At 47.2% G+C, this 26,260-nt stretch overlaps 1 protein-coding gene across 2 annotated transcripts in view; it reads right to left on the bottom strand.

The window, feature by feature from the left end:
* The window catches only part of DENND2A (DENN domain containing 2A), a 93,419-nt gene that overhangs the window by 46,938 nt on the left and 20,221 nt on the right, over positions 1–26,260 (bottom strand). For both annotated transcript variants that reach the window (XM_066262456.1, XM_066262457.1), the window contains exons 2-4: positions 14,321–14,422; positions 9,763–10,917; positions 1,090–1,217 (exon numbers count right to left, since the gene is read on the bottom strand). In XM_066262456.1, coding sequence (XP_066118553.1) covers positions 1,090–1,217; positions 9,763–10,917; positions 14,321–14,422 — 1,385 coding nt within the window. The remainder of the gene's footprint in view (positions 1–1,089; positions 1,218–9,762; positions 10,918–14,320; positions 14,423–26,260) is intronic.

Raw genomic sequence — 26,260 nt, forward strand, 5'->3', positions numbered from 1 at the left:
CCCTGAGGATAATTTAACTCACCGAATCGATTTAAGAACGTTTTTAATTGAATTTATTGGGGTGACTTTGGTTAATAAGATTATATAGGTTTCAAGTGTAGAATGCTATGATATATCATCTTGGTGTGCCCACCCCCCAAAGTCAAATCATCTTCGTCACCGTGTATTTGACCCCCTCTCCCTTCACTGCCCCCACCCTCTTCCCTCTGGTAACCACATTGTTGTCTCTGTGTGTTTTTATTTGTCTTGTTTGTTATCTGTCCCTTTCTGTTTTATATCTGACTAAAATCATGTGGCTCTTAACTTTTTTTGTCCGGCTTATTTTGCTTAGCATGATATTCTCAAGATCCATCCATGTTGTTGCAAAGGGCTGTATCTCATCTTAATACAGAGTTAACTCACTGAATGTAAGTAAATACATCAACTCTGTGAATCTGAACCCGACTTTGGAACCTAAGAGGATTCTTCAGAGCTAGGCTCAAGTTTCTTTTTTAATAGTATTCATTCAATTTAGCATAGAATTCACAAGAGTAAAATACTAAATAGTAAAAACTCAAACAGTAGAATCTTGATGCCCCCGAGTCCCAGAAAGAGTACGGTACTCTCATTCTCTTTCCTTCGGCACTCCCCACGATTTACTGAGCGCCTGTGCTAAGCCAGGGCTTTTACACCCCACTTTCTCCAGTCCTCCCCCAGCCCTGTATGGTAGCTGTCGTCATCCCCCGTGTACAGAAGAGAGAATAGAGTTCAGAGACATTCAGACCCCTGCTCAATGTCATACAGCTAGTGAGTAGCGGAGCCAAGACTCAGTCATGGATGCTGAGGCCCCAGGTCTGCAGCACAAACCACGCTGCCTCCTTCGCTGTTCATCACAGCCCTCCCCTCTCCCTGTTCTCTTACACACTCCATCATGGGTCGCTTGTCCACTCACATATACCTGCCCTCTCATTCATCTGAGTACATGTATGTCCCCAAGAGTGTGTGCGTGCGTGTGCACATGTGCGCGCTTCAAAGCACCCAGCCCCACTTCTTCTCTCCCCGTTTGCAGAGGCGGACCCCTCCCCACATAGGGACATTCTGTCCCCTTACCCGGAATGTCCTCGTAGACGTTCTCTTCCGATAAAGTGCGTGTGAGCCCCAGCTTGGTCTGCGCGTACCAGTCGACCCTGATGTTCTCCGAGGAAGAGTGCAGTAAATCTTCAAACTCGTAGGACTTCCTGGGTTGCACCAGACGAGAGAAAAACACAACTTGATTCAAATTAGGATGGTTCAGAGACTATATACCCTCCAAATTATTTTTTCTTGCAAAAATTCCTATTACTGAAGTCAACTCTGGTTTTTGTAAGGAGGTATGAAAATCCTCAAACATGAAATATGGTTTTGACTTGAAAGAATGTTTATGCCAAGTAAAGATAGCAAAGTATATATATGATATATATATATATAATATATATGTGTGTGTGTGTGTATAAAACGCAGTCCCAGCTTGGTAAGCAGACATGTACAAAGAAAATAAAAAGTAGAAAGTAAAACATATAGCCGCTATCTCGGGATTGAGGGACAGCTCCTGGCTTTCCTTTACTTTCATGTTTTTGGATTTTTCAAATGTTCCACAATGTTTCCAGAGCACACCAGTTACTAATTAGAAACGAGCAGTGATGGCCAGTTTGGAGCAGCCCAGAGGCCTCCACCTCACTCACATGGTTATTATCAGAGTGATACCGAAGGCCATGAGACACCCCACCCTGCCCCTCAGAGATCTGTGCAGACATGGCCCGGTCTCTGTCTGTGGCCTGGCTCCCTCTATGGCAGTGGTTCTCAACCGGTCTAATGCCGTGACCCCGCAATACAGTTCCTCATGTTGCGGTGACCCCAAACCAAAAAATAATTTTGGTGGCTACTTCATAACTGTAATTTTGCTACAGTTATGATTCGGAATGTAAATACCTGATATGCATTATGTATTTTCCTATGGCTTTAGGCGACCACCCTGGGGTCGCGACCCAGAGGTTGAGAACCACTGCTCTATGGCTTTCTACCACATCCCTATCCCACCCTATATCCACATGGGTGGGTCTTGTTCTGATGGTGTTGATCAGAGTCACACATACACACATGTACACATATACAGCCACCTCACCTTGACTATCCATGATTTTTTTGTTGTTGTTGTTGTGCATTGCGACACCTTAGTTGTTCATTGATTGCTTCCTCATATGTGCCTTGACCGTGGGCCTTCAGCAGACCAAATAACCCCTTGCTCAAGCCAGCGACCTTGGGTCCAAGCTGGCAAGCTTTTTGCTCAATCCAGATGAGCCCACGCTCAAACTGGCAACCTCGGGGTCTCGAACCTGGGTCTTCCCGCATCCCAGTCTGACGCTCTATCCACTGCGCCACCGCCTGGTCAGGCACTATCCATGATTTTTGTGACGTTATTGAACATTTGGGAGGTCATGAGCTCAGTTACATTATAAAACATATAAAACATCAGCCACCTCATAGGATTACTCTCCTCCCTCCCATTCCTTCTCTCCCTCCCCCCACACCCCAAGCTCCGGAAACTTCCCTTCTGCTCCAGGCAGGTCTGTCAGGGGTTCTGCAGGACACACCTGCGCCTTTCAGGAGTGGGACTTGGGTGAACATGCAGTCTCCCACACTAAAAGGGACACACACCCTGCTGACCGTGGTGGCCCTGCCCTCTGAATCCCCACTGGGTACAGAGCTGGGATCTTTCATTCACAAGCCCTTTGAATACCTCAACAAAGCTGTTAAAATACTCCTTTCGAAGATTAAGAGTCTGATTTTGGGAACACCAGTTGCAAAAACACAAAACTCAGCTGACCTGGAGATGAAATCAGTGTCACCCTCCTGGTTCAACACCCCAAACCAGTGCAATAACTTGGTGGGATCTGACTCACAAATCAACATGAATATGAATAAATATACAATTATTGTTTAGAAAACAAAACAAGCCCTTAACCTTGGATGAACCACATATCTGGGCTGAAACTCAGTACATTATTATAGATAAAAAAGTGAGGCTTGTATATATTGTGGTCTTTTTTTACTTCATTTCTCTGGTGTTCTGTTATATTTTACAGCAGTCTTGTTCGGTAAGGACTGCAGGTGCCAGCACACAGCCTTGGGCGGGCTGTGGAGCCATGCATTGCTGCCTGATGCTCCCCCCCTACAGAGCACTTCCCGGGCCACCACCTCTGTGCTCTTCCTGTTCCTGAGCTATGGGCGCTTCCCAAAGCTTCTCTTATGTAGGTTCTAAACTAGAATATCTCCACATATGAATTCACCACCTCCCATCCATACTCCATCCTCACTCCTTCATGAACTTGAACCCATTGCTTAGGGGAGGGGCACAAACAAGGACCATGCCGGAAGCTTCCATCCTGGGAGTCTATGGTCTTAAGTCAGGCCACGCGGCTAAAACGGTTATCCATGCCCCGAGGTCCTGACTCACCAACAGAAGTTCATGCCCAAAGGGAGAAGGTACCAATCCATGAGCCCCTACTTCCTCTCCTTGAGGTGTTCAACACGAGAGGAGGGGCTGAGCTTCAGCACTCTACCAGATAGGGTCTGGTGCGGACGGTGGTGGAGGTAGTAGAGATGGTGGTGGAGGTGGTGGTGATGGTGGTGATGGAGGTGGAGGTGGTGGTGGTGGTAGAGGTGGTGATGGTGGTAGAGGTGGTGATGGTGGTGATGGTGGTGATGGAGGTGATGGAGGTGGAGGTGGTGAAGGTGGTGGTGATGGTGGTAGAGGTGGTGAGGTGGTAATGGAGGTGATGGAGGTGGAGGTGGTGGAGGTGGTGAAGGTGGTGGTGGTGGTGATGGTGGTGGTGATGGTGGTAGAGGTGGTGATGGTGGTGATGGAGGTGATGGAGGTGGAGGTGGTGAAGGTGGTGGTGGTGGTGAAGGTGGTGGTGGTGGTGATGGTGGTGGTGATGGTGGTAGAGGTAGTGATGGTGGTGGTGATGGTGGAGGTGGAGGTGGAGGTGGTGGTGGTGGTGGTGGAGGTGGAGGTGGAGGTGATGATGGTGGTGATGGTGGAGGTGATGGTGGAGGTGGTTATAGAAGTGGTGGTGGTGGAGGTGGTAGTGGTGATGAAGGTGGTGGTGGTGGAGGTGGTGACGGTGGTGGAGGTGGTGATGGCGATGGTGGTGGAGGTGGGGAAGCAGGTCTGTGCTGTATTCTCTAGGACGGGAATGGGCTGTGCTATAAACCCATGCTGAACAATACCTAGTCTGGGTTGACAGTAGCCCAGGCTGGCATTAGCCAGGCATCTGATTAGAGACGGAGGTGTGGTCTGTGGCCAGAGTGGAGTGAAGTAACTGGCCTAGACTGGGCCACAGTCCCTGGGTTTCTCCAGTGAGCTAATCAGATTATGTTAGCTAGAGTCCTCAGCATGCCCATTCCCTAGATTTGCTAGAAGAGATGCAAACTGCCTGATGAGGCACGGATTCATTCATTCAACTAGCACATTCAGACTTTGCAACAACCTTATGAAGAATTACTATTACTGTATACATATTAGATATAAGAAAACAAAGGCATACAGAAGTTAAATTGGTCAAGGTCACATTGGGGGGAAGTGGCGGACCAGGGAGTCCGGCGACGACTGGTACTGTTAACGACATGGGCACTGAGCATGTATAAGGAGATGCATGAGAAAAGCTGCAGTCTCAGCCCACAAATTAAAACAGGCTCAGTTTCCAGCATCTGCAGTTATGAACTTGAACTAATTTTCCATATAAAATCGTGTTACATGTTACTGTGAATTATCCAACAACCCCTCTATTTCCCTTGTAATGTAACTAAATTAGGCTACGAAGAGACACTATGAACCCTCATCAAAAAAAGAGAGGACAGGCAGGGGCTGCTTCCCTGAGAGCTGGGCAGCGTCTGCCACAACATCAGGAAGCCCCACTCCTGACAGCAGAGGGACAGAGAGGTGGCCGCCACTTACCGGAAAGCCTATCTGGAATTTGAGCATGACCCTGGCTATGCTTGGCCTTTCCTTTGATTTTAGAAAGGGGCTGCAGCCATGCCTTGCTTTGCTGTGGGGAGAGCTCTGTAATTGTTTTTATTTATTTTTTAAAATCTCATTTGAGGTACCTAGAAGTAATATTTGTATAGGTCAACTTTCAAAATGAAAAACTGTTATAAAGTACCTATGAAAGAATATCTGAACAATTCACATGTTTTAATAATAAATGCTCTAACAAAACAGATGTTTGCATGCTCTAGGCTCTCCAAGTCCCAGTGGACGGCTCACTTACTTAGAGCACATGTAACACAACCTGGATTATCTGTTGGGGCTTGTTGGGATGGGATTAGCCTGTATCCAAATGGCTGCTGTCAGATACCCTGGGGTTTCAGGCCATAGTTTGAATGTTTTGTTTTGTTTTGTTATGATGCTTCCATAGTTTCAAGAACAAGATGCTAAGATAAGAGTTCAGCTATATGCTCTTTCATTCCAAACACATAAAAGGTACCACCAGTCTAAACATTAAAAAAAGTGCAATTTTTAAAAATTATACACTTTCTTAAAAAATCAAAATTGATTAGAAGATGGTTATTCACATTGCAAAACTCTAATTTGCAAATGAATTCATCACAATATTTCTCCATTTCTCTATTAAAATGCTGGTTTTCAGGTGACTAATTTCTATGCAGGAACCCTGAAAGACAAAATTTTAAATCAACATGAAGCCATGGGACATATAAAAATCAGGAAGCAACTAAAAATCTTTCTATGTCCAGTTTCTAGAGCCAGTGGGAAAGAGAGTTCCAATTACAAAGCTAATTTATCATTATTGTGTGTTGGTAACATATTCGTAAGCAACGACTTCACATAGTTCCCCCTAGGCACTATTTCTGTAATCTGCATACATGACTCCAAGGACTGGGGAGGGGTCCTCAGGTTTCTGAGGCTCAGGTAGGTGACTGGGCCCACGAAGAAGAAAAATATGATTAAACAAATCATCCACTTAGCAAAGTCTTTTCTATAAAAATATTTTTAACTTGAAAAAAAGATTTTAATGTCTTTATCTACCTGTTAACTTTGAGAGAAAGGAAATTTCGAAAGACGAATGATAACCACATCTAAACTGGCTTCCCTCTCGTTTAAATATTTCCATGTTCGCTCCATAACCAGCCCACATGCTTAATAAGCACCTGCTGAGGATCGCGATGAGCTCATAGCTGGAGAAGCAAAGGCAAGAAGTCCCCGCCTTTGGGGAGTCCACAGCCTGGTGAAGAGCCGCAAACCTCTTCTCAGTACCAGTTTGCCTCCTGGGCCCTCAAATTATCACAAGATCTGAGTAGTTTTTAGTTTCAGAAATGCTGGAATGGTCTACCTGGCCCGCTGCAGTTAGCTGAAGCGGGTTATAATATATGCAATATCCAAATTTCAACAATCAGTGCCAAGTACTCAGATGTCACGTAGTTATTTTTATTTGTGACTTTCTCATACTTTTAAATGAAATACTAATGTAAGAGTTCATCCCACATCTCCATTTAGACAACATACAGGAATCTCAAATGAACAAATCTGGAGTTGAACTCATCATACTTTGATTGCTTGCTTCCCCCACAGGGCCTCCTCCAGCAGGGGCTGTCACCATCCATCCAGACGCTTGTTGCTGCCTCACACCTGCCAGTGCCATCCACAGTTCCCTCTCTCCCATTGCCCACCTCTAACCAGTTCACAAGAGTTCTGCCCGCAAAGTGGTGGTTCTGGATCCCAGGGTTTCGAACCAGCGACCTCTGAATTCCAGGCCGACGCTTATCCACTGCACCACCACAGGTCAGAAAAAAGAGCTGGTTTTTTTTTTTTTTTTTTTTTCTTTTCACTTTTCTGAAGCTGGAAACAGGGAGAGACAGTTAGACAGACTCCCGCATGCGCCCGACCGGGATCCACCTGGCACGCCCACCAGGGGCGACGCTCTGCCCACCAGGGGGCGATGCTCTGCCCATCCTGGGTGTCGCCATGTTGCGACCAGAGCCACTCTAGCGCCTGAGGCAGAGGCCACAGAGCCATCCCCAGCGCCCGGGCCATCTTTGCTCCAATGGAGCCTTGGCTGTGGGAGGGGAAGAAAGAGACAGAGAGGAAAGCGCGGCGGAGGGGTGGAGAAGCAAATGGGCGCTTCTCCTGTGTGCCCTGGCCGGGAATCGAACCCGGGTCCTCCGCACGCTAGGCCGACGCTCTACCGCTGAGCCAACCGGCCAGGGCAAAAGAGCTGGTTTTAACAGTCACATTTACTGCTTATAATTTATACCTATTTTGGCATAAACAAATAAAGCAACTGTATTCTTAGAGCTAATTTCTAATCAATTGTTTTGAACACATTTCCTCCAGAATTATTTTCAGCTATGGGTTAAATAAGCTCAAATGGCCTGGGACCTAGCCACCGCCTAAAACACCATTCACATAACCAGCTAGAAACCAGGAGTGCCACGCTCTGATTCCCACACCCACCTCCAGCTGCCACAGAAGCACTCCTCGCTGCCCAGGTGGCTCCGCCCCCCACAGCCCACCGCCCTCTGAGGAAAGGCGTTCCTATCACCGCTGTTCAGAGTAGGCAGCTAAGTGGGGGATGGCTTATGCCAGCTCTCGGCTTGCTCTGTCACTGGGTATTTCCTCCATCAGGGGTTAAAACCACCCACATTTGGTTTCTGCTTTCCTCTATCCCGAATCCAAAACAGTAGCGTAAGAAGACAAACTCTATCCACCATTGTGTCTAAAATCCAGCCATTTCTACCTTCTAATGAGAAATAAGACATGACAATCACTCTTCTAATGTGGAATAACAACCACCCTCCTTCCTCTTGTCACTGTTCCCCGATACAACTTAGCTGAAATAAACAAATTTACAAAGTCAAGCTTCTCAGATACTTTCAAAGTAATCTCTGGTGTAAATCTCAAGTTAACCAAACCAATTGCTCTTCTGAAGCTTTTAAACATTCCGTTTTTAGACAGAGTAGTTACAGCTCCCTCATAGATCCTGTGTTGTCTAAGATAGACTCTTAACAATAGGGGTGGACCACAGCATGGCTGGTCAGTGAACCTGAACCATTAAACGAATGATAACTGAGGGCTGCTGCCCAGCCAGAGCTGTAGGAATCCCTATCAGTCCTACAGATGATGAAAATGAAGGAATGAATAACAGCACAGTACGACTTGGCAGCTATAACATGACTGAGGCTCCACGTCTTCAAAAAGTTCTGAATGTCTTATGCTAAAGCCCCCAGGGAAGGGTGAATCTATAAAATGCCAAATCAATCAGTCGTATAGTTGAAATTTTGGTCAACGTAGTTATTTGGTTGCATAACGGTCTAAAGACTCTGTCACATGATCAAATTAAACTAAAATAAAAATCTGAATTTAAGTTAAAACCTTTGGGGTATACAGATACACGTGAATTCAGGATGTTGCTTATACTTAAAGAATCAATTTTTCTTGTTTAATGTCAACCTTACGGCAGTCCAGCCCAAGTTATTAAATGTACACCATAAAACATACATAACTGAATTACTGCTGCTGCAGGAACCTTATCTTTGGAATTTCCTGACATTTGAGGGTTTCTTGTTTTCCATTTTAGGACTGAAGGCATACATCCTTGCATTTAATTTCCTGGGGCTTTAGAGACATGGAGAAAGAAGAGAGAAGACAGGGAAGAAAGAAGGGAAGGAGAAGAGAAGGAAGGGGAGATAAAAGAGGAAAGAGAAAAAAAGGGAAGGGAAAAATAAGGAGGGGGGGGGAAAACCCTCACATTTTCTCAAACTGAGTATCTGGAGTCCCTGGTTTGGCTCTCGCTGAGGCCGTCTCGTCCGCCTATGAAAATAAGCTGAATTTGCTCTCTAATGTGCGCAGCCTGGCCGTGTAATTCTAAACCTTCATAACCTCAAAATCCTTAATCGCTCCTTTCTCCAACCCTGGCTTGGCTTTCCTGCCTCAGAGAGGGCAGTAAGTCTGCCAAGTTCAAAGCTGAGCCTTTTCTCCCCTCCCCCCTTTGAAGAGATAGGATCGCAATAAAGAGCACACTTTATTTTTTAAGAGCGGAAAGTGAACATCTTGCCCTAATCACCCCCATTGTACTATTTTGAACAAAATGAAAACTCCAAAGCCAAACTTCTGAAACACAGCTGATGCAACCACATTCCAAATGGCCAAGAAAAATTTCACCTCTGGATCGAAGCTAAGTAACTCTAGCTGGTTTTAAAGAAAATGCTGGGAGACCGAAAAGAGCAGATGGTAGCTGAGAGAGGAGATAATGGGAAGCACTGTGCACAAGGCTGATTTGTCGTCCTGGCGATGACACAGATGAAAGACGCCAATCTCCCCAAACCAACCTGCCCTGGGAGAGTGGGCCCCACTGGAGGAACAGCCCGGGAAGGGTGTGAAGGGCTGTTGTTAGGTGGCACAGGGGACAGGAACAGAAAGTCACCGGAGGGTGGAGGGTCCTGAGTCTGACACGTGTTTGGGAAAGAATGTAGGGTTGGAGACCGATTCCAACTTTCTCAGAACATAAAGAAGGAATTCTCGAAATTCTTCTATAAATCTCACTGATGCCAACGCCTGATAAAGATGGTACAGAAAATACTGAGTACAGATCAGTCCCTTTGCGGGATACTGGGACACAAATCTTCAAATATTAGCAGATAGAATTTAACAGCACATTAAAAAAATAACTGAACCAGATGGTTGCGATGGTGCACGGGCTACTGAGGCCGATGGTTGCGGTCACCTACCTGTGGTCAGCACTGGGCTTCGGCCTCCCATTCCACAGTCTTCTGTTCACAGAGGCCGGCGGCGGAGAGGAGGGCAGGGGCGGGGGAGGCAGAGTGGGCAGCGGAGGCAGGTTCCTTCGCTCCTTCCTGAAGCTGATGCCCGTGTTCCCGTCCTTGTCCCCTTCTCCGTCGTGTTTGAACGTTCTCCGGGGTTTGGGCAGGGGGTTGATGAAGGGCTTTGTGGGGGAGCCCCTGTACACACTCTCCAGGCTCTGGTCACAGGGCTTTCCGTAGGAGCCTCTTGCTTCCTCTGCAGCCTCGGGGGCCAGCTGCCTGGCTTCCAGGTCCGAGTGGTGGGACCTGAGCTCTGAGCCGCTCCCACACCCGCGGCTCCAGGGTAGGTTAGGCCCCTCCTCGGCCTTGTCGGCAGGGCAATGTGGGGAATAACAAGTCCCTGGTAACTGGGGATCCAACCCTGCCAGCCCATCCTTCAGAGCCTGCTCGAGCTTCTTGACTTGCTTCAGCACAGAGAGGTTATCATTCTGACAGCGCTGTTTGCCGACCCTCAGCTCCCGGCCTCGGCCCGAGCTCGGAGCCCTCTCCCCGGCTGGGTGGCTTGGGTCTGGCTTCTGCTCTGCAGCCTGTACCCTGACTTCCACTACCCCCTTATTCCTCTCGTTCTCTTTGCTCTCTCTTTCTAGCCTCATTCCATTTTGGGCCGCTGTGGCCCGAGTCCCCACACCATCACCACGCCTCCTCTCCATCACGCAGGACGTCAGGTAATCCTCCTGTGCATCTGCCTTCCCGCCGGGTGCCAGAGTGGGCGACTCCGTTTTCCCTTCCCATTCTGATATCTTGTCCTTTATGCTGAGGGCCGTGTGCCCGGCCCGGCCTCGGGCAGGGGGGCAGGGGTTCTCAGCCCTGCCGAGCTGCCTCCTGCCAGCCCCGCTGGCCTCTTTAGCACTGAGCCCTGAAGCTGGGTCCCTGATGATCGTACTAGAGTTGAACATGTTCTGCTGAGAAAAGTCTGCTCGGGACTTGGGCGTCAGGTTACTGAGGCTTTCCAGCGGGCTTCTGCGGAGCGCTGAGCTCTGGTCGGCCTCTGGGGAAGCAACGGAGGACCTAACGGGCTGCCTTCGAGGGTCTTCCCCAGCCTCTGGCCCTTCCACCTTGACCCTGAACAAAAAGATAAACACTGGATGAGAGATTCTTATTTACTGTTCTTGGCTGTCAAAGATATTCTAGAACTTAGATATAAATGTTACATGCTCGTTGCAAATCACAAACTATGAAACCACCATTAAAAAATTCATGTAAGCCTGACCAGTGGTGGCACAGCGGATAGAGTGTCGACTTCGGACACTGAGGTCCCAGGTACGAAACCTCAAGGTTGCAGGCTTGAGGGTGGGCTCACTGGCTTGAGCATGGGGTCACTAGCTTGAGCACAGGACCATTTCCATCCCATGGTTGCTGGCTTGAGCCCAAGGTCGCTGGCTCAGCTTGAGCCCTCCAGTCAAGGCATATATGAGAAGCAAGCAAGGAACAACTAAAGTGATGTAACTATAAGTTGATGCTTCTCATCTCTCTCCTTTCCTGTCTGTCTGTCTCTCTCTCTCTCAAAAAAAAAAATAACGTAATATTTTTCTTGGGGAGATATCAATGGAACTATTGGATTTTGGAGTTCAGTAGACTTGGGTTTAAATCCTAATTCAACCACTGAACAGCTGTGGGACCTTGGACAAACTGCTTAACTTCTCTAACTCTCTAAATCTGTGAAACAGAAATAATACTAATACTAACACATATCTAACAGGGTGCTGTAAACATTGAATGAGCTAGCCCACATAAAGCATCTAGCATGTCATGAATTTATAGGAAGTGATGGTTACCATTATTATTAGCTTTTTTTCCCCCTGGTGATAATAAGAGAAAGGTCCTGAGATAAAAGAGTACATAGTCTATGTCTCTTCTGTTTCTGTAATGGAGGAGACTTGTAATGACTATTTAAAAATGAAAACAATGCCATGAGTTATAAAGTTTTTGCTAGTTCTGGGCTTGATGAGTTGTTCTGCTAGGAATCAGTAAAGACACACTGACTGGCTGTGTTTGAATTAAACCTCCTTTAGATCATGAGCCCCACTACAGCAGACTCTGAGAGGGCAGGACTGCTCTGTTTTGTTTGGAATCTGACCTGTTTTGCTACTGCTGCATCCCTAGAACAACATCCAGTGGAGTTGGTGGCCAGTAAGTCTTTGTTGTGTGAATGAACGAGTGGATCAACAAGCAGATCCAAATTTCATGGTGGCCTAGAACTGCCCTGGCCAGTATAGCGGCCACTAGCCACATGTGGCTATTTACTGAAACCAAATTCACTTAAAGCTTCAGTTCCTCAGCGGCACCAGCCGCAGGGCGAGGACTCAGTAGCCACATGTGGCTAACGGTTACTGCATTGGCTGGAGGAAGACACTCCACCCCTCCAGGAAGTTCTGGTTTAGAATGCACATGTGGGATGCATACCTTCAAATGTGACCTTAGGAGATCATCTCATGGAGATGTTGAAAATTATTTTTAAAGAAAAACAGAAAAACGTTTTTAAGCTAGCCTAATGAGAATGAAAGGATGTGTTTTGAAATGTAGAACCGTCCTCCACCAGCACAGATCCTGACTGAACACAATGACCTTAGAGGTGTCAGGATTACAAACGTGCACATTTTCGGAGTATGTAGATCAGGCTGTAGAGGAAGTCTGAAACCCCAGGAAGGTTCACCCAAGGGATGAATAATTAGCAATTTTATGCATCCGGTTACCATTAAGCTTTCCAGTCCAAAGACTATCAGTTGTTTATGTAAAGACTTCTCCCCACTGAGACATTAGCTCGGAAATTGGGTCACTATTCTTGGTTGCTCAACATAAATTAGAAACTTGTGAAACTGCAAACACACTTTCATATGTTAAATATGGCTACCAAAGCAGAATTCCTTATTTAAATAAACAATTAGCATTCATAACAGAGTGCTTACAGAAAAGAAGCATTTTTAAGTTGTCCTATCATCACTGAGGACATTGGCACAAATTCAGATGTTAGTCAGAACTGAAGTCGGAATCATGTTGATATTTTACCGAGAATTCAGAAGGCAGAATGTCAAGTCCCTGCTCTCATGGCTAGAAGTAAGGTGAAGAGATAGGGCAGACATATGAAAACACAGTCCAGGTTAGCACATGCTGAGTGACCAATGGTGATATGACATATAGTTAGCATCATATATGTTGTTTTAGAGTCAGAGGGACTTGGGTTTCAATCTTGGCTCCCTTTTGTATCTTTTTTTTAACAGAGACAGAGAGAGAGTCAGAGAGAGGGATAGACAGAGACAGACAGACAGGAATGGAGAGATGAGAAGCATCAATCATTAGTTTTTCATTGCACATTGTGACACATAGTTGTTCATTGATTGCTTTCTCATATGTGCCTTGACCATGGGCTTTCAGCAGACCGAGTAACCCCTTGCTCGAGCCAGCATCTTGGGTCCAAGTTGGTGAGCTTTTGCTCAAACCAGATGAGCCCATGCTCAAGCTGGCACCTCGGGGTCTTGAACCTGGGTCCTCGGCATAGCAGTTCGATGCTCTATCCACTGCGCCACCACCTGGTCAGGCTCCCTTTTGTATCTTAAAGTAAGAACCCTATCTCCTTTGTCTAGACTGGAAATTTAGGGGTACAGAGGCCTAATGTATCTTGTTTGCTGTGCCCAGTACATAATAGGTAGTCATTAAATGTTTATTAAATGAATGAATGAGTTAATACTTGCAATATGTCCAGAATACACACTTTATAAACCTTGATATTAGTAAATGGTAACTCATGTTATTTAATGATGCTAGTTATTGTCTGAGGTGCCAAACATCTGGTGTGATTTCACAGTCACAGAGGCCCTATCTATCTAAGAGCTGAAGAAGGTCACCTTGCTGGAAGACCATGCTACCCTGGCAAGAGCAGCAAGGAAGAGGAAACCATGGTACCGTGCCACCATCACATGGTTGCCGCACCCAAGAATCTCTCAACTTCCTGTTTCCAGGATTCTCCAGGTCCAGGAGGGGCTCCATAGCTGTGAACAGATCAGTGATCACCAACTCCCTTGTGGAACAGGAGAGGGAGTATCAGAGGGAAACATCTGGGGAGGAAGCAGTCCTACTAACGTAAGATGGGGAAAGACGGCTACGTGGACAGATGCAACTGCAAAGATTTTGGGCTCACTGATAACTATAATACCTGTGCACTCTAGGAGTTAGAAAAATTAACCCTGGACTGGAATGTATGAACAGGGACACTGCGGGGACTAGCCCTAGGATCATCGTCTCAACACACTGGGTGCTGGTCAGACCTTCCTCGGCCACTCTGGTCTGGGATTCCTCACTGAGCGGAGTGCACGAAGGGGATTTCCAGGAGGCCCACCACGATGACATGGAAGAGACTGCCTTCTCAGACCAAGGAAGTGGATGAGTGGGCCAGGAAAGGCCGGAGAGAAAGGAAGGAGATCGAGAACCGGAACCCACGTCTTCACTCTCCAGGGAGAAAAGTTCTTACTTGTCAGCCAGTGTGTAGCTCGGGTTTTCAGTCCGGCTGCGGCTGCCGTTGGCCGGTCCGCACACGGTCATTGTGTCAGCATGGAGAGGAGCTCCACATCGCCTGGGGGAACAGGGAGGCACACTCAGTGAGCCACGACAGCAAATGTAGGGCCCACACCCCAAACCATTCACCACTGATGGATGCTACCCAGGAGTGGAGGGTGACAGGAATGCGCCATTCAGAATACCTGACCCAGGAAGGGCTTAGAATCCAGAGGTCCACCCAGATTCAGACCCCATGCCAGACCTCTTCTCGCATGTGTGTGTATGTATAGGTGTGTACATACGTAAGAAAACACAGCCTTAGAAAGCAAAACATAAACACTAGTATAATCTAACCCTTTTCAAGCTCTCTAAGCACCTGCACGGAGCTAACAGCCCCCAAGAAAAGGAAGAATTGTTACTGTATTTGAAACAAGAAATTAGACACCCACCAAACTGTTAATATCCACGCAGAGGTACTTGGCTTCAGAGTCCTGCACGGAGAGCCTCTCCCAGCAGCTCCAAACCCAAGAGGAAGAACCACCTGGCCTCTAGGTCATCTGTCAGGTCTCAGGAAAACTAGGAGATGGTCTCAGCAAACCCAAGAATTCCTACCGGGTGTCTGCAGCCTGAAAAATGGCTAGGACCGTGTGGATACCAAAGTGGCTGCCTCTGCACAGAAGCAGCAGCTTTATGATGCTCCGTAACTGACATCCAAGTGGATGGACGCAGCTGATTGAGATGTAGCATTTCAATAGCAAGTCCTACAATAACTTGCCTCCGAGCATGAGGACAGGTAGACACTACACAGGTGGACGTGGCTAGGAAGGTGAGAATGCCACAGGAGAATGCCCAGCACGTACAGCGTGAATGCCTCATGGCCAGTCCCTCCTGAGGGTCAGGAGGTGACTGACTCGAAGTTCAAGAGATACTAGAGTTTCACGGTTCTTTTCCACTGAAACTCCAGGGAATCCCACTACTCCCTTTTCAAGATTCCTCTCCCCTTCCCCAAGATGGTTCACCTGGCAGGTGACTGGGTGGCTGTCCAAGGTCCTGGCCTGGGCACCCCTTCCCTCTAAGAACTTAAAGCACTAGGTTTCAAGACATGCACATAGGCCCTGGCCAGTTGGCTCAGTGGTAGAGTGTCGGCCTGGCGTGTGGGGGACCCGGGTTCAATTCCTGGCCAGGGCACATAGGAGAAGTGCCCATTTGCTTCTCCACCCCCCCCCCCCGTCCTTCCTCTCTGTCTCTCTCTTCCCCTCCCACAGCCAAGGCTCCATTGGAGCAAAGATGGCCCGGGCGCTGGGGATGGCTCCTTGGCCTCTGCCCCAGGCGCTAGAGTGGCTCTGGTCTCGGCAGAGCGACGCCCCGGAGGGGCAGAGCATCGCCCCCTGGTGGGCAGAGCGTAGCCCCTGGTGGGCGTGCTGGGCGCATGCGGGAGTCTGTCTATCTCTCCCTGTTTCCAGCTAAGACATGCACATAACTCTTAGGAATAAAGAGAGGACAGTCAGAGGGAGAAATAGAAAACGAAAAAGCGAATGGGCACGGACAACCAACTGCGAAGAGGGAGGTGTGCTCACTTCAGCAGCACGTAGACTAAAAAGAGGGAGGTCAGGGACCAGTGCGCTGAAAAAAATCAAGGAAGGGAACAGCCAGGTCCCCAGAAACTGTATGCTGAGGAAGGGGGCGGAGTTCAGGCCTGCCCACGGAGCTCAGCTGTCCCCTGGCGCAGTGATGTGGCACCCTGCGTTTGGGGTAAACCAATGGTAAAAGCAAGCCCAGTTCTTTAGAGCAGCCGGGCCCTGGCGCTCTCCCTTCCTGCCCGCGATGGAGGAGAGCCCTGAAAGGCCTTTCAGAGACAGGAAGGAACTCGTTGCCCTGCTCTTGGTGCTCTGCAAAGCCTCTGGGGCCTCTCCTTTTGGCTGGGCTGACAGACACTGCTCTGCTGTCCGGCATCTGGCAGGGGGCCCATCAGAGGTCAAGGATAGCGGCCACTCCCCACCACCCGCCCGCCTCGTGTCTGCACTCTGTCTCCACGCAGACCCAACCCACTGTGAAGCAGCCCTGTCCGATGTGAGCACCAACTCCCCCCTCCTTCTTTCAAGCTGGCATCTTCTCCCACTGGTACTACCTTCGCATGCATGCCAGGCCCTGTGCAGGACGCTCTGGGGATGCAAGATGAGAAAGACATGGCATCTGCCCTCGGGACAGCACCAGCCCTGTGCCTGGGTCCCGATCAGTCCTGCAACCCAGCTCTCTCCCCAGGGGAACAGTTTCCCTATAGTTCCCAGGGAGCCACAGCTTTTCCCAAAGGGACAAAGCCCACTGTGTCTAACGCAGAGAATCACATATGGATGTTGGGGTTGAAGAGTAAGAAACACTTAAGGGTACATTATGTAACCTATATGAATGTGCAACCACAGAGTTCTATACCTGAAACGAAAACAAAATAGTGTGCAACGCAGTAATCAAAAAATAAAATAGCCCTGGCCGGTTGGCTCAGCGGTAGAGCGTCGGCCTAGCGTGCGGAGGACCCGGGTTCGATTCCCGGCCAGGGCACATAGGAGAAGCGCCCATTTGCTTCTCCACCCCTCCGCCGCGCCTTCCTCTCTGTCTCTCTCTTCCCCTCCCGCAGCCAAGGCTCCATTGGAGCAAAGATGGCCCGGGCGCTGGGGATGGCTCTGTGGCCTCTGCCCCAGGCGCTAGAGTGGCTCTGGTTGCAACATGGCGACACCCAGGAGGGTCGCAACATGGCGACGCCCAGGATGGGCAGAGCATCGCCCCCTGGTGGGCAGAGCATCGCCCCCTGGTGGGCGTGCCGGGTGGATCCCGGTCGGGCGCATGCGGGAGTCTGTCTGACTGTCTCTCCCTGTTTCCAGCTAAAGAAAAAAAAAAATAAATAAAATAAAATAAAATAAAATACCCTGGCTAAATAGCTCAGTTGATTAGAGTGTTTGTAAAAATGTTAGAAAAATAAAATAATCAAACACGTAAACAACTTGGTACTTAAGCAAACTCACTTTCCACTGGGCAGTAATAATTTTCAGTACTAAAACCATGGTCTCCGGACAAACAGCTGACACCATACTATGAGAATCAAATTCTGGTGGGATTCAAGAGCTGGAACAGGGAATATGTAAGCTTGTACGCCCAGAAAACAACCCACCAGCAGTTCTGATTCACAGAGAAATGGAAAATGCTTCTTCCACACAACTTTGACCCTTCCATTTTGTCTCTGATGTTAAATGTCACTAATTAGGTGACAAGCCCAGCTTAGTTTGCTACTTAGGAGTACTCTGTGACTCAAATCACCACGATAAATTTCCATATCACTTTATAGGTCTGGGATTGCAGGATGGAGCTGTTTTCCAACGGTAATAACCTTCTTCCTGTTAATTCTGGTGGGGTTTCTAAGGTGGCAACAGGGGAGATGACACATGGTCTACAAAAACATTGCCATCAAAGTCACCTACAACAAGAAGTTTGGATAGTACTGCTTTAGAGACTGCTAGAAAAACAATCTGGACATGTTTAAGCCATGGGAAAGGGGGCTGATTCTCCCCCAATCTTAAAATAAAAACAGTGATTTAAATAAGAAGTAAACTTGTCAAATGTTGATCAACTGATGAATGGATTTGTAAAATACAGTATATCCCCTGACCTGTGGTGGCGTAGTGGATAAAGCATCAACCTGGAATGCTGAGGTTGCTGGTTTGAAACCCTGGGGTTGCCCAGTCAAGGCACATACGAGAAGCAAATATTATTAGTTGATGCTTCCCGCTCCTCCCTATGTTTACCTCTCTCTCTCCTCTCTCTAAAACCAATAAATGAAGTCTTTTTAAAAAGTGGTATATCCATACAATGGAATATTATTCAGCCATAAAAAGGAATGAAGTACTATTACATGCTACCACATGGATGACCTTGAAAATACAGTAAGTGAAAAAGCCAGACACAAAAGGCTATATGTCATAATTCCATTTATATGAAGTATCCAGAACAGACAAACGCATAGAGGAAGGGGGAACTGAGATTGATTGTAATGGGTAAGGGTTTCTTTTGAGGACGACAGTGATATGATATTCTGGAATTGAACAGTGGTGATAGTTGTGCAACACAGTAAATATACTACAAGTCACTAAACTGTACACTTCTAAATGCTAAATTTTATGGGAATTATATCCCAATTAAAAATACATTAGGTCCTGGCGGGATAGCTGGGTTGGTGAGAGCATCGTCCCGAAGCACAGAGGTTGCTGGTTTGTTTCCCGGTCAGGGCACAGACAAGGATCAACCAGTGAATGCATAAATAAGTGAAACAACAAGTTGATGTTTCTCTCTCTCCTTTCCTCTCTCTCTAAAATTAGTTTTTTTAAAATCTCCTAAAATGGACTGTGTGAGGTGATAGAAGTGTTAACTAACCTTACTGTGGTAATCATTCTACAATTTATCCATACTATATATCCTTATCACATTATATACTTTAAACTTATACAATGTCATGTATCAACTATAGCTCAATGAAGCTGGTGGAAAAGATGCGCATGAATGTCTCCAATACAAAACACAGTGTGGTAAACAAAACAGGTGAAGGCCAAGGTCCTTTTGTGGATCTGGGCTTGAAGGATGGACTGAATTTCTTTTGGGGTAGAGAGGTGAAAGGCACAGATGGTTGCATAATCTCAGGATAAATAAATGCATAAGGAAGCAGTGTAGATGTGACCAAAACTAACTTCATCTTTGTGTCCTGGAATGCTTTCATGTTATGACCTCTAGTCAACCTCACTGTCCTTAGCAAGCACATCAAAGCCTTCTAGTTGATGATTATCTGTGTTCCATAAAATGTAACCATAAATATTTTTGTTAGTAACGGGGCGATGGCATGATATCCTATATAAATATCAAACTGGAGATAGTATCAATTATAAACAATCATCCATCATAAGACCACTGGGAGGTATAACTCCTGGCGCTACTGCATTCTTTGTCCCTTTGTCTTGTCAATCACTGGTATCTCCATTATACTATAAAAAAATTACTGTTAACAGGGGTCTGTTAGTAGAAAATAATCTGTGTAGTCTGTGCACTCCAACCTTACAACCCTGAAAGAAAATCACCCTGCAATCAACTCTGTTATATTCTATGGCATTGCTTGTGTTGACTTTTGGTCTGAATATACCTTCTCCATATGGTGGCCATTACATCTCTGCCCCACTGTCAGACAAGGAAGCACAGATCACTGAATGAAAAGCAATGCTGCTCCTGTAAGGAGATGACACCTAACTGATTTGTTGAATTTCTTGGGAGGAGTCAATCAACATGTGAACCAAGGCAGAATCTGCGAACAGAGCTTGTGTAGACTTTCTGAAAACTTTTGCCAAGATGTTACCAGAAGCATAACAACCTTAAATAAGTTTTATTTTTAAATAATTACAAGCTTGTAGAATAACTGAAAGAATAGTACAGAAAGCTCTCCTATAACCTTTTGTTCAAATTTACTAAATTTTAACACTTTCTCTCAATTAAAGACTGTTTTTAAAAGTTCTTTGGGAAATTTGGGAAGATGAGTGCTATCCAGCCACTAGAAGCCTTCTTCGGTGCTTGTGAATCTAAAAAACCCCTCAGAATCTTATAAAAACAGTTTACTGAAATAGGTAAGCGCAGCCAGATCTAAAGGACAACTCAACCCTAATCCTAATTCCATCCCTGTCCCAGCCCCACAACCTCCCAGGTCAGTGAATACTTATACTTTATTTATTTATTTATTAAGATTTTATTTGAATGATTTTAGAGAGAGGAGAGATAGAGAGAAAGGCGATGGGAGGAGCGGAAAGCATCAACTTGTATATTGCTCACAAAAATTAGGGGATATTTTATTGCTTCATATTCATTTTGAAATGTCCCCTAATTTTTGTGAGCAGTGTAGTTGCTTCACTTTAGTTTGTTTGTTTGTTTGTTTTTTAGAGAGACACAGAGAGAAAGAGAGAGAGAGAGAGAGAGAAGAGGAGAAAGCATCAACTCCCATATGTGCCTTGGCCAGGCAAGCCAGGGTTTTGAACCGGCGACCTCAGCGTTCCCAGGTCGACACTTTATCCACTGTGCCACCACAGATCAGGCCTAGTTGCTTCACTTTAGTTTCATTGACTGATTGCTTGTTATATGTGCCTTGACCAGGCAAGCCCAGGGTTTCAAACTGGTGACCTCAGCATTCCAGGTTGATGCTTTACCCACTGAACCACCAAAGGTCAGGCAGTCAGTGAACATTTCAAAACCAGATAGCCAAACATGTGAGAATACCTAGGAAAACACTGAAAAATTTAAAAATGGGGGAGAAGGGTGTGGGGGCAACTAGCCCTACCAGATATGAAAACATATTATAAAGCCTCTGGAATTAAAACTGCCATAAGAATAGATAAACAGACCAGTGGAGCCGAATAGAAAGTCCAAACATGAGCCCAAGTACAGACAGAACTTTATATACGAAAAAGGTGACATCTGAAATCACTAGAGCAAAGATGGACTTTAATAAATGGTGCTGGGATAGCCTGATCAGGCGGTGGCGCAGTGGATAGAGCGTCGGACTGGGATGCGGAGAACCCAGGTTCGAGACCCCGAGGTCGCCAGTTTGAGTGCGGGCTTATCTGGTTTAAGCAAAAGCTCACCAGCTCGGACCAAGGTCGCTGGCTCGAGCAAGGGGTTCCTTGGTCTGCTGAAGGCTCGCAGTCAAGGCACATATGAGAAAGCAATCAATGAACTAAGGTGTTGCAACGAAAAACTAATGATTGATGCTTCTCATCTCTCTCCGTCCCTGTCTATCCCTCTCTCTGACTCTCTCTCTGTCTCTGTAAAAAAATAAAAAAAAATAAAAAATAAAATAAAATAAAAGAAATGGCACTGGGATAAAGGAAGAGCCCAAAGATGTTCAAGTCAGATCATACTGAAAATGTGATGTGTCCACTGTCCTGGTGAACTGAGGATGATCCAGGTCTTTCTCAGAGCCAGGAAACCAGCTACAGGCAAGAACTCATTCCCCAAAGGGGCTGCAGCCGGGAGGGCTTCACAGCAGCCCCTGGAGAACCTGACCAGTGCTCCTAAAGAGCTCCAACCACCCCGAACCTGCTCTGACTAGAACAGAGGTTCCAACATCTGGTTCTTTTTCTATGGCAGCACTGAAGTGCAGAATATACTTAAAGCCCCTGGTTTCTATACTATACACACATCATAACATAAAAAAGCCCTCTCCCTCCCAACAATTTCCAGATGTAGTTACTGTTATCCTTATTTGGAAGGTGAAAAGATCAAGGTTCAGAGACTTGCCTGGAATCACAGTGTTTAAGTAGCAGAACGGGGAAAATAATTCTTTATCTTTCGGCTCCAAATTTTATATTTTGACCCTCAAACCTTGTTTTCTTCTCTCACAGTACCTTTAACCAGAACCACCCTCCATCTAGCCTTTCACAAGCCTGATGCAAGACTCTGCTTCTCAGTGATGCCAAGACCCCAGGGACAGTAACCTTAGTGTCTTTCTTCTAGGGGCAGTGGGCAGGAAATAGCTTTCATTCATGACCTTTGGGAAGGTCAGAGTAAAGAAATTAGCACTGTGTTCTATGGTCTGTCAGGCATTGTATTAAGTACTTTTACAAACATAATCACAGAAATAATATATCCCCTGAGAGAAACGAAAATGTAAGTCCACATACGCCCTTCTGCATGAACATTCACAGCAGCATTATTCATAACAGCCATTAAGAAGAAACACTCCAAATGTCATCAACTGGTGAATAGGTAAACAAAACGGGATAAACTGCTACAGTGAAGTATTACTTAGCCATAAAAAGAATGAAGCACTGATACATGCTACAACATGGGTGAACCTTGAAAACACTACGCTAAGAGGAGAGAAACAACCAGTCCAAAAGCCCACATGTTGTATGAGTCCGTTGACATAAAATGTCTGAATCAGGGAACTCTGCAGAGAGAGTACATTGTGGTTGCTTAGGACCGCAGGGGACGGGGTGCTGCTAAGAAGAAGGGGTTTCTTCTTTGGTGTGTTGAAACGGTTTAAAATTGACTGCAGCCTGACCTATGGTGGCACAATGGATAAAGCATCAACCTGGAATGCTGAGGTCACTGGTTTGAAACCCTGGGCTTGCTTGGTCAAGGCACATATGGGAGTTGATGCTTCCTCCTCCTCTCTCTTTCTCTTTCCTCCCCCACCCCTCCCATCTTTAAAATAATAAAAAAATAAAATTGCAGTGAAGGTTGCACAACTCTGTGTGTGGGGTGGTCAGCAATGGGGGATGGTCACATGAGGAACCCAGACCCGGGAACTTGACTAGAACCACCCACTACCAAGCGCGCCAAAAGAAACTTCCCAGGAGTCCTTGGGAAAAAAGTGACTGTCCATCAGCCAGTGAGATTTCACCACATCATATTAACTCAACCACCCTAGAGACCCTTTAAATATCCCCCACGTGGGTCACCCTATGCAACTTCCCTGATCCCTGTCTCCGGACCTAGGGAACCTCGTCAGACAGGATGTGCTCTGTACTCAATAATGCCTTTTATTATTCCATACTTCGTGGCTCTGACCCCTTCCTTCTTCCTCAGTGGGGAAAAATACCTTACATTTGGTGGCAAAACCCGGAAAAATACCTTACATTTGGTGCCGAAACCCAGGAGAAGTCCGCAAGGATTGCTCCTCTCCCCTTCCCCTCCAAGAAAGAACCAGAACCTCTGACCCTTCACCCACTTTGGCACACGGTGAGGTAAGTCCCCTGCCTCCAGCCTCCCCTCAGTTCTTTCTGCTGAGATTCCCTGTCCAAAACCGCAGCTGCATCAGGGAACTCTTTTCTGTTCCGTTCGGTGCGCATGTGTGCCTGTGGAGACGTCCCGAACACATCCACTTTATCTATCCGTCCAGTGGCAGAGCTTGAGTTGCGGGACGCCCATGCTCAACTCTGACCACTCTGAGAACTGAGGGTGGCCATAGAGGCACAGGAATCTAAACCTAATCCAAAAACACTCCTGGAGTTCTTATCCAAAATCTCTCTCTCCCTAAAGAAGAAACTGTTCTTCTATGCTGTGGCCAGGCCACAGGACCCACTGGATAATTGAGCCAGGTAGCCTCCTGAAGGGACTTTCGGTTTTAACACCCTCACCAATTTAACTATCACCAAAAGAACTGGGAGCTGGTTGAAGATCCCTTACATTCAGGGCTTCTAATTATTCGTGCTCCCGTCCTAATCTCTGTGCCACCTGTTTTACCATGCAGGCCCTTTCTCTGGCCAGAGAAACCTCACCTAAAACCTCCAGTCCAAAACTTTCCTCCTTTGCCCGACTCCTAACTCTCTCCCCCTCCTGCCTGACCCCTGGGGGCACCCCTCTCTCGGGCCCCCTTCTCTGGTCCCTCTGTGGACTTCTTTCACTCAGGTCTCTTAGAGCCTCCTCCCCTCCCTTTGCTGAATCCTGTTTCTCATTCACCTGCAAATACCAGTCTCTCTTTCTCCTCCCCTGCCAGCCAGGGGCCCCTCCCTTCTCCACTGTGCTCTTAAGCTCCTTCTCTGTCAAGTCACTCTCTGCCAGCCATTGGCCTTGTCCTGCCTCTGGCTCTAGCATCTCTGGCCAGATCTGGGTGCTGGGCTCCCCAGGAGCCCCCTCCTCTTATTCTAACCCCCAAGCCCCTATCTGAAATCTGTGAACATGGCATTTAAAGTTTTTGTTGTTGTTGTTTTATTTTTTACAGAGACAGAGAGTAAATCAGAGAGAGGGATAGACAGGGACAGACAGACAGGAATGGAGAGAGATGAGAAGCATCAATCAGTTTTTCATTGCGCGTTGCAACACCTTAGCTGTTCATTGATTGCTCTCTCATATGTGCCTTGACCGTGGGCCTCCAGCAGACCAAGCAACCCCTTGCTGGAGCCAGTGACATTGGGTTCAAGCTGGTGGGCTCTTGCTCAAACCAGATGAGCCAACGCTCAAGCTGGCAACTTTGGGGTTTCGAACCTGGGTCCTCTGCATCCCAGTCTGACGCTCTATCCACTGTGCCACCGCCTGGTCAGGCTTTTTTTTTTTTATGTGCCTTGACCGTGGGCCTTCAGCAGACCAAGTTACCCCTTGCTTGGGCCAGTGACATTGGGCTTAAGCTGGTGAGCTTTTTGCTCAAACCAGATGAGTACTCGCTCAAGCTGGCGACCTCGGGGTCTCGAACCTGGGTCTTCCGCATCCCAGTCCGACGCTCTATCCACTGCACCACTGCCTGGTCAGGCGGAATTTAAAGTTTTTAATGGTCCCAACTAGCAGAAAAAGGCCAAGGCTACTCGCCAAGCCCACATGCAGCAGAATGTAACTCTCCAAACCCAGACACTTATGGCATCCCGGAGGCTGGCAGAGCAACAGGGGCAAGGCACAGAAGGTGCTTGACCTAAGTCTGGCTGCAAAGAGGAATCCCACCAGCAGCTTGCTTTAAGTGTGGCAAGGAAGGTCATTGGTCCCGGCAGGGCCCCTGCCTGCAGCCACCCACTAAGCCTTGCCCTAATTACAAGCAGCCCAGTCACTGGCAGAGTGATTGCCCCTCTGGGCAGCAGGCTCAACCTCAGCGTCTCTATGTGGAGGACGAGCCACTCAGATGGGAGGCCAAGCCAGCCAGACGGGCCCACCGCTCGAACTCCTAGACATCATGGATGACTGACACAGCCTGGACTTAGAGACCTTCATCATCCTCACCAAACCCCAAGGTAATGCTGCAAAAACGGGTAAGTCCATCTCATTTCTTGTGGACATGGGAGCTACCTTCTCTGTTTTGCCATCACACTCTGGACCTCTAGTTCCCTCACAGGTCTTGGTTATAGAAATAGATGGGACCCCTTCCTTTCCCCTTCACACGCCTCCCCTGACATGCAGTTTGGACGGAATCCCCTTTTCGCACTCGTTCTTAGTTATGCCATCATGCCCTGTACCCCTTTTGGGTCGAGACATTCTACACAGTCTCGGAGTCACTATCCAGCTGACAGCACCTTCCCACTTACTCCTACAATTCCTCTCTACCAAGGGCTCACCCATAATCAATGCTACCCTCATTTCTTTTATTTTATTTTATTTTATTTATTGATTTTTAGAGAGAGGGGGGAGAGAGAGAGAGAAAGAGAGAGAAGGGGGAGGAGCAGGAAGCATTAACTCCCATATGTGCCTTGACCAGGCAAGCCCAAGGTTTTGAACCAGCAACCTCAGTGTTCCAGGTTGACGCTTTATCCCACTGCGCCACCACAGGTCAGGCGCTACCCTCATTTCTAACCATGTCTCTCACCTCAAGCTTACCCTCATGCAGGATTGCTGGCAGTTTGGAACCACTGGGCCCTACCCATCTCCAGCTCACCAAAAGGTTGGGTCCTGCAGACCCTCCTGTTGCTCCTGTCCCTCCCACCAGGAACCTGCCACCAGAGTGAGCTGAAGCAGGGAGCAATACTGTTCAGTAAGCCTGGCCTGATGAAAGAAACTTCAATCTCTTCAACCATCTGTGAAGGAAACTGAGCAAGAATCTCTCCTCCTACAATCTGCTGAACTCCTAGTGGCAGCCACCCATCCTCACATGGGCTGCCCCTATCCTAAATCTTCTTCTAATTATCAACGTATAACTCATATTTGCTCCTCTTTTTTTAAATTCTTACAGGACCGCATCTATGAAGTTTCTCCAGTCATGGTCTAAGAGATGTTCCTCCCAACTCTCCTCAAAGCCACCACCTTCCGATCTTCCCTCCCTACGATGCCCCTAATCAACAGGAAGTAGCCAGACGAATAAGCGATGCCCCTAATTAACACAAAAGATTGGAATGTGCGCTGGTCAGCAATGGGGGACAGTCATGTGAGAAACCCAGACCCAGGAACTTGACTAGAACCGCCTACAACCAAGTGCACC

This window comes from Saccopteryx bilineata, chromosome 2, assembly GCF_036850765.1.
Source record: "Saccopteryx bilineata isolate mSacBil1 chromosome 2, mSacBil1_pri_phased_curated, whole genome shotgun sequence".
Lineage (NCBI taxonomy): Eukaryota > Metazoa > Chordata > Mammalia > Chiroptera > Emballonuridae > Saccopteryx > Saccopteryx bilineata.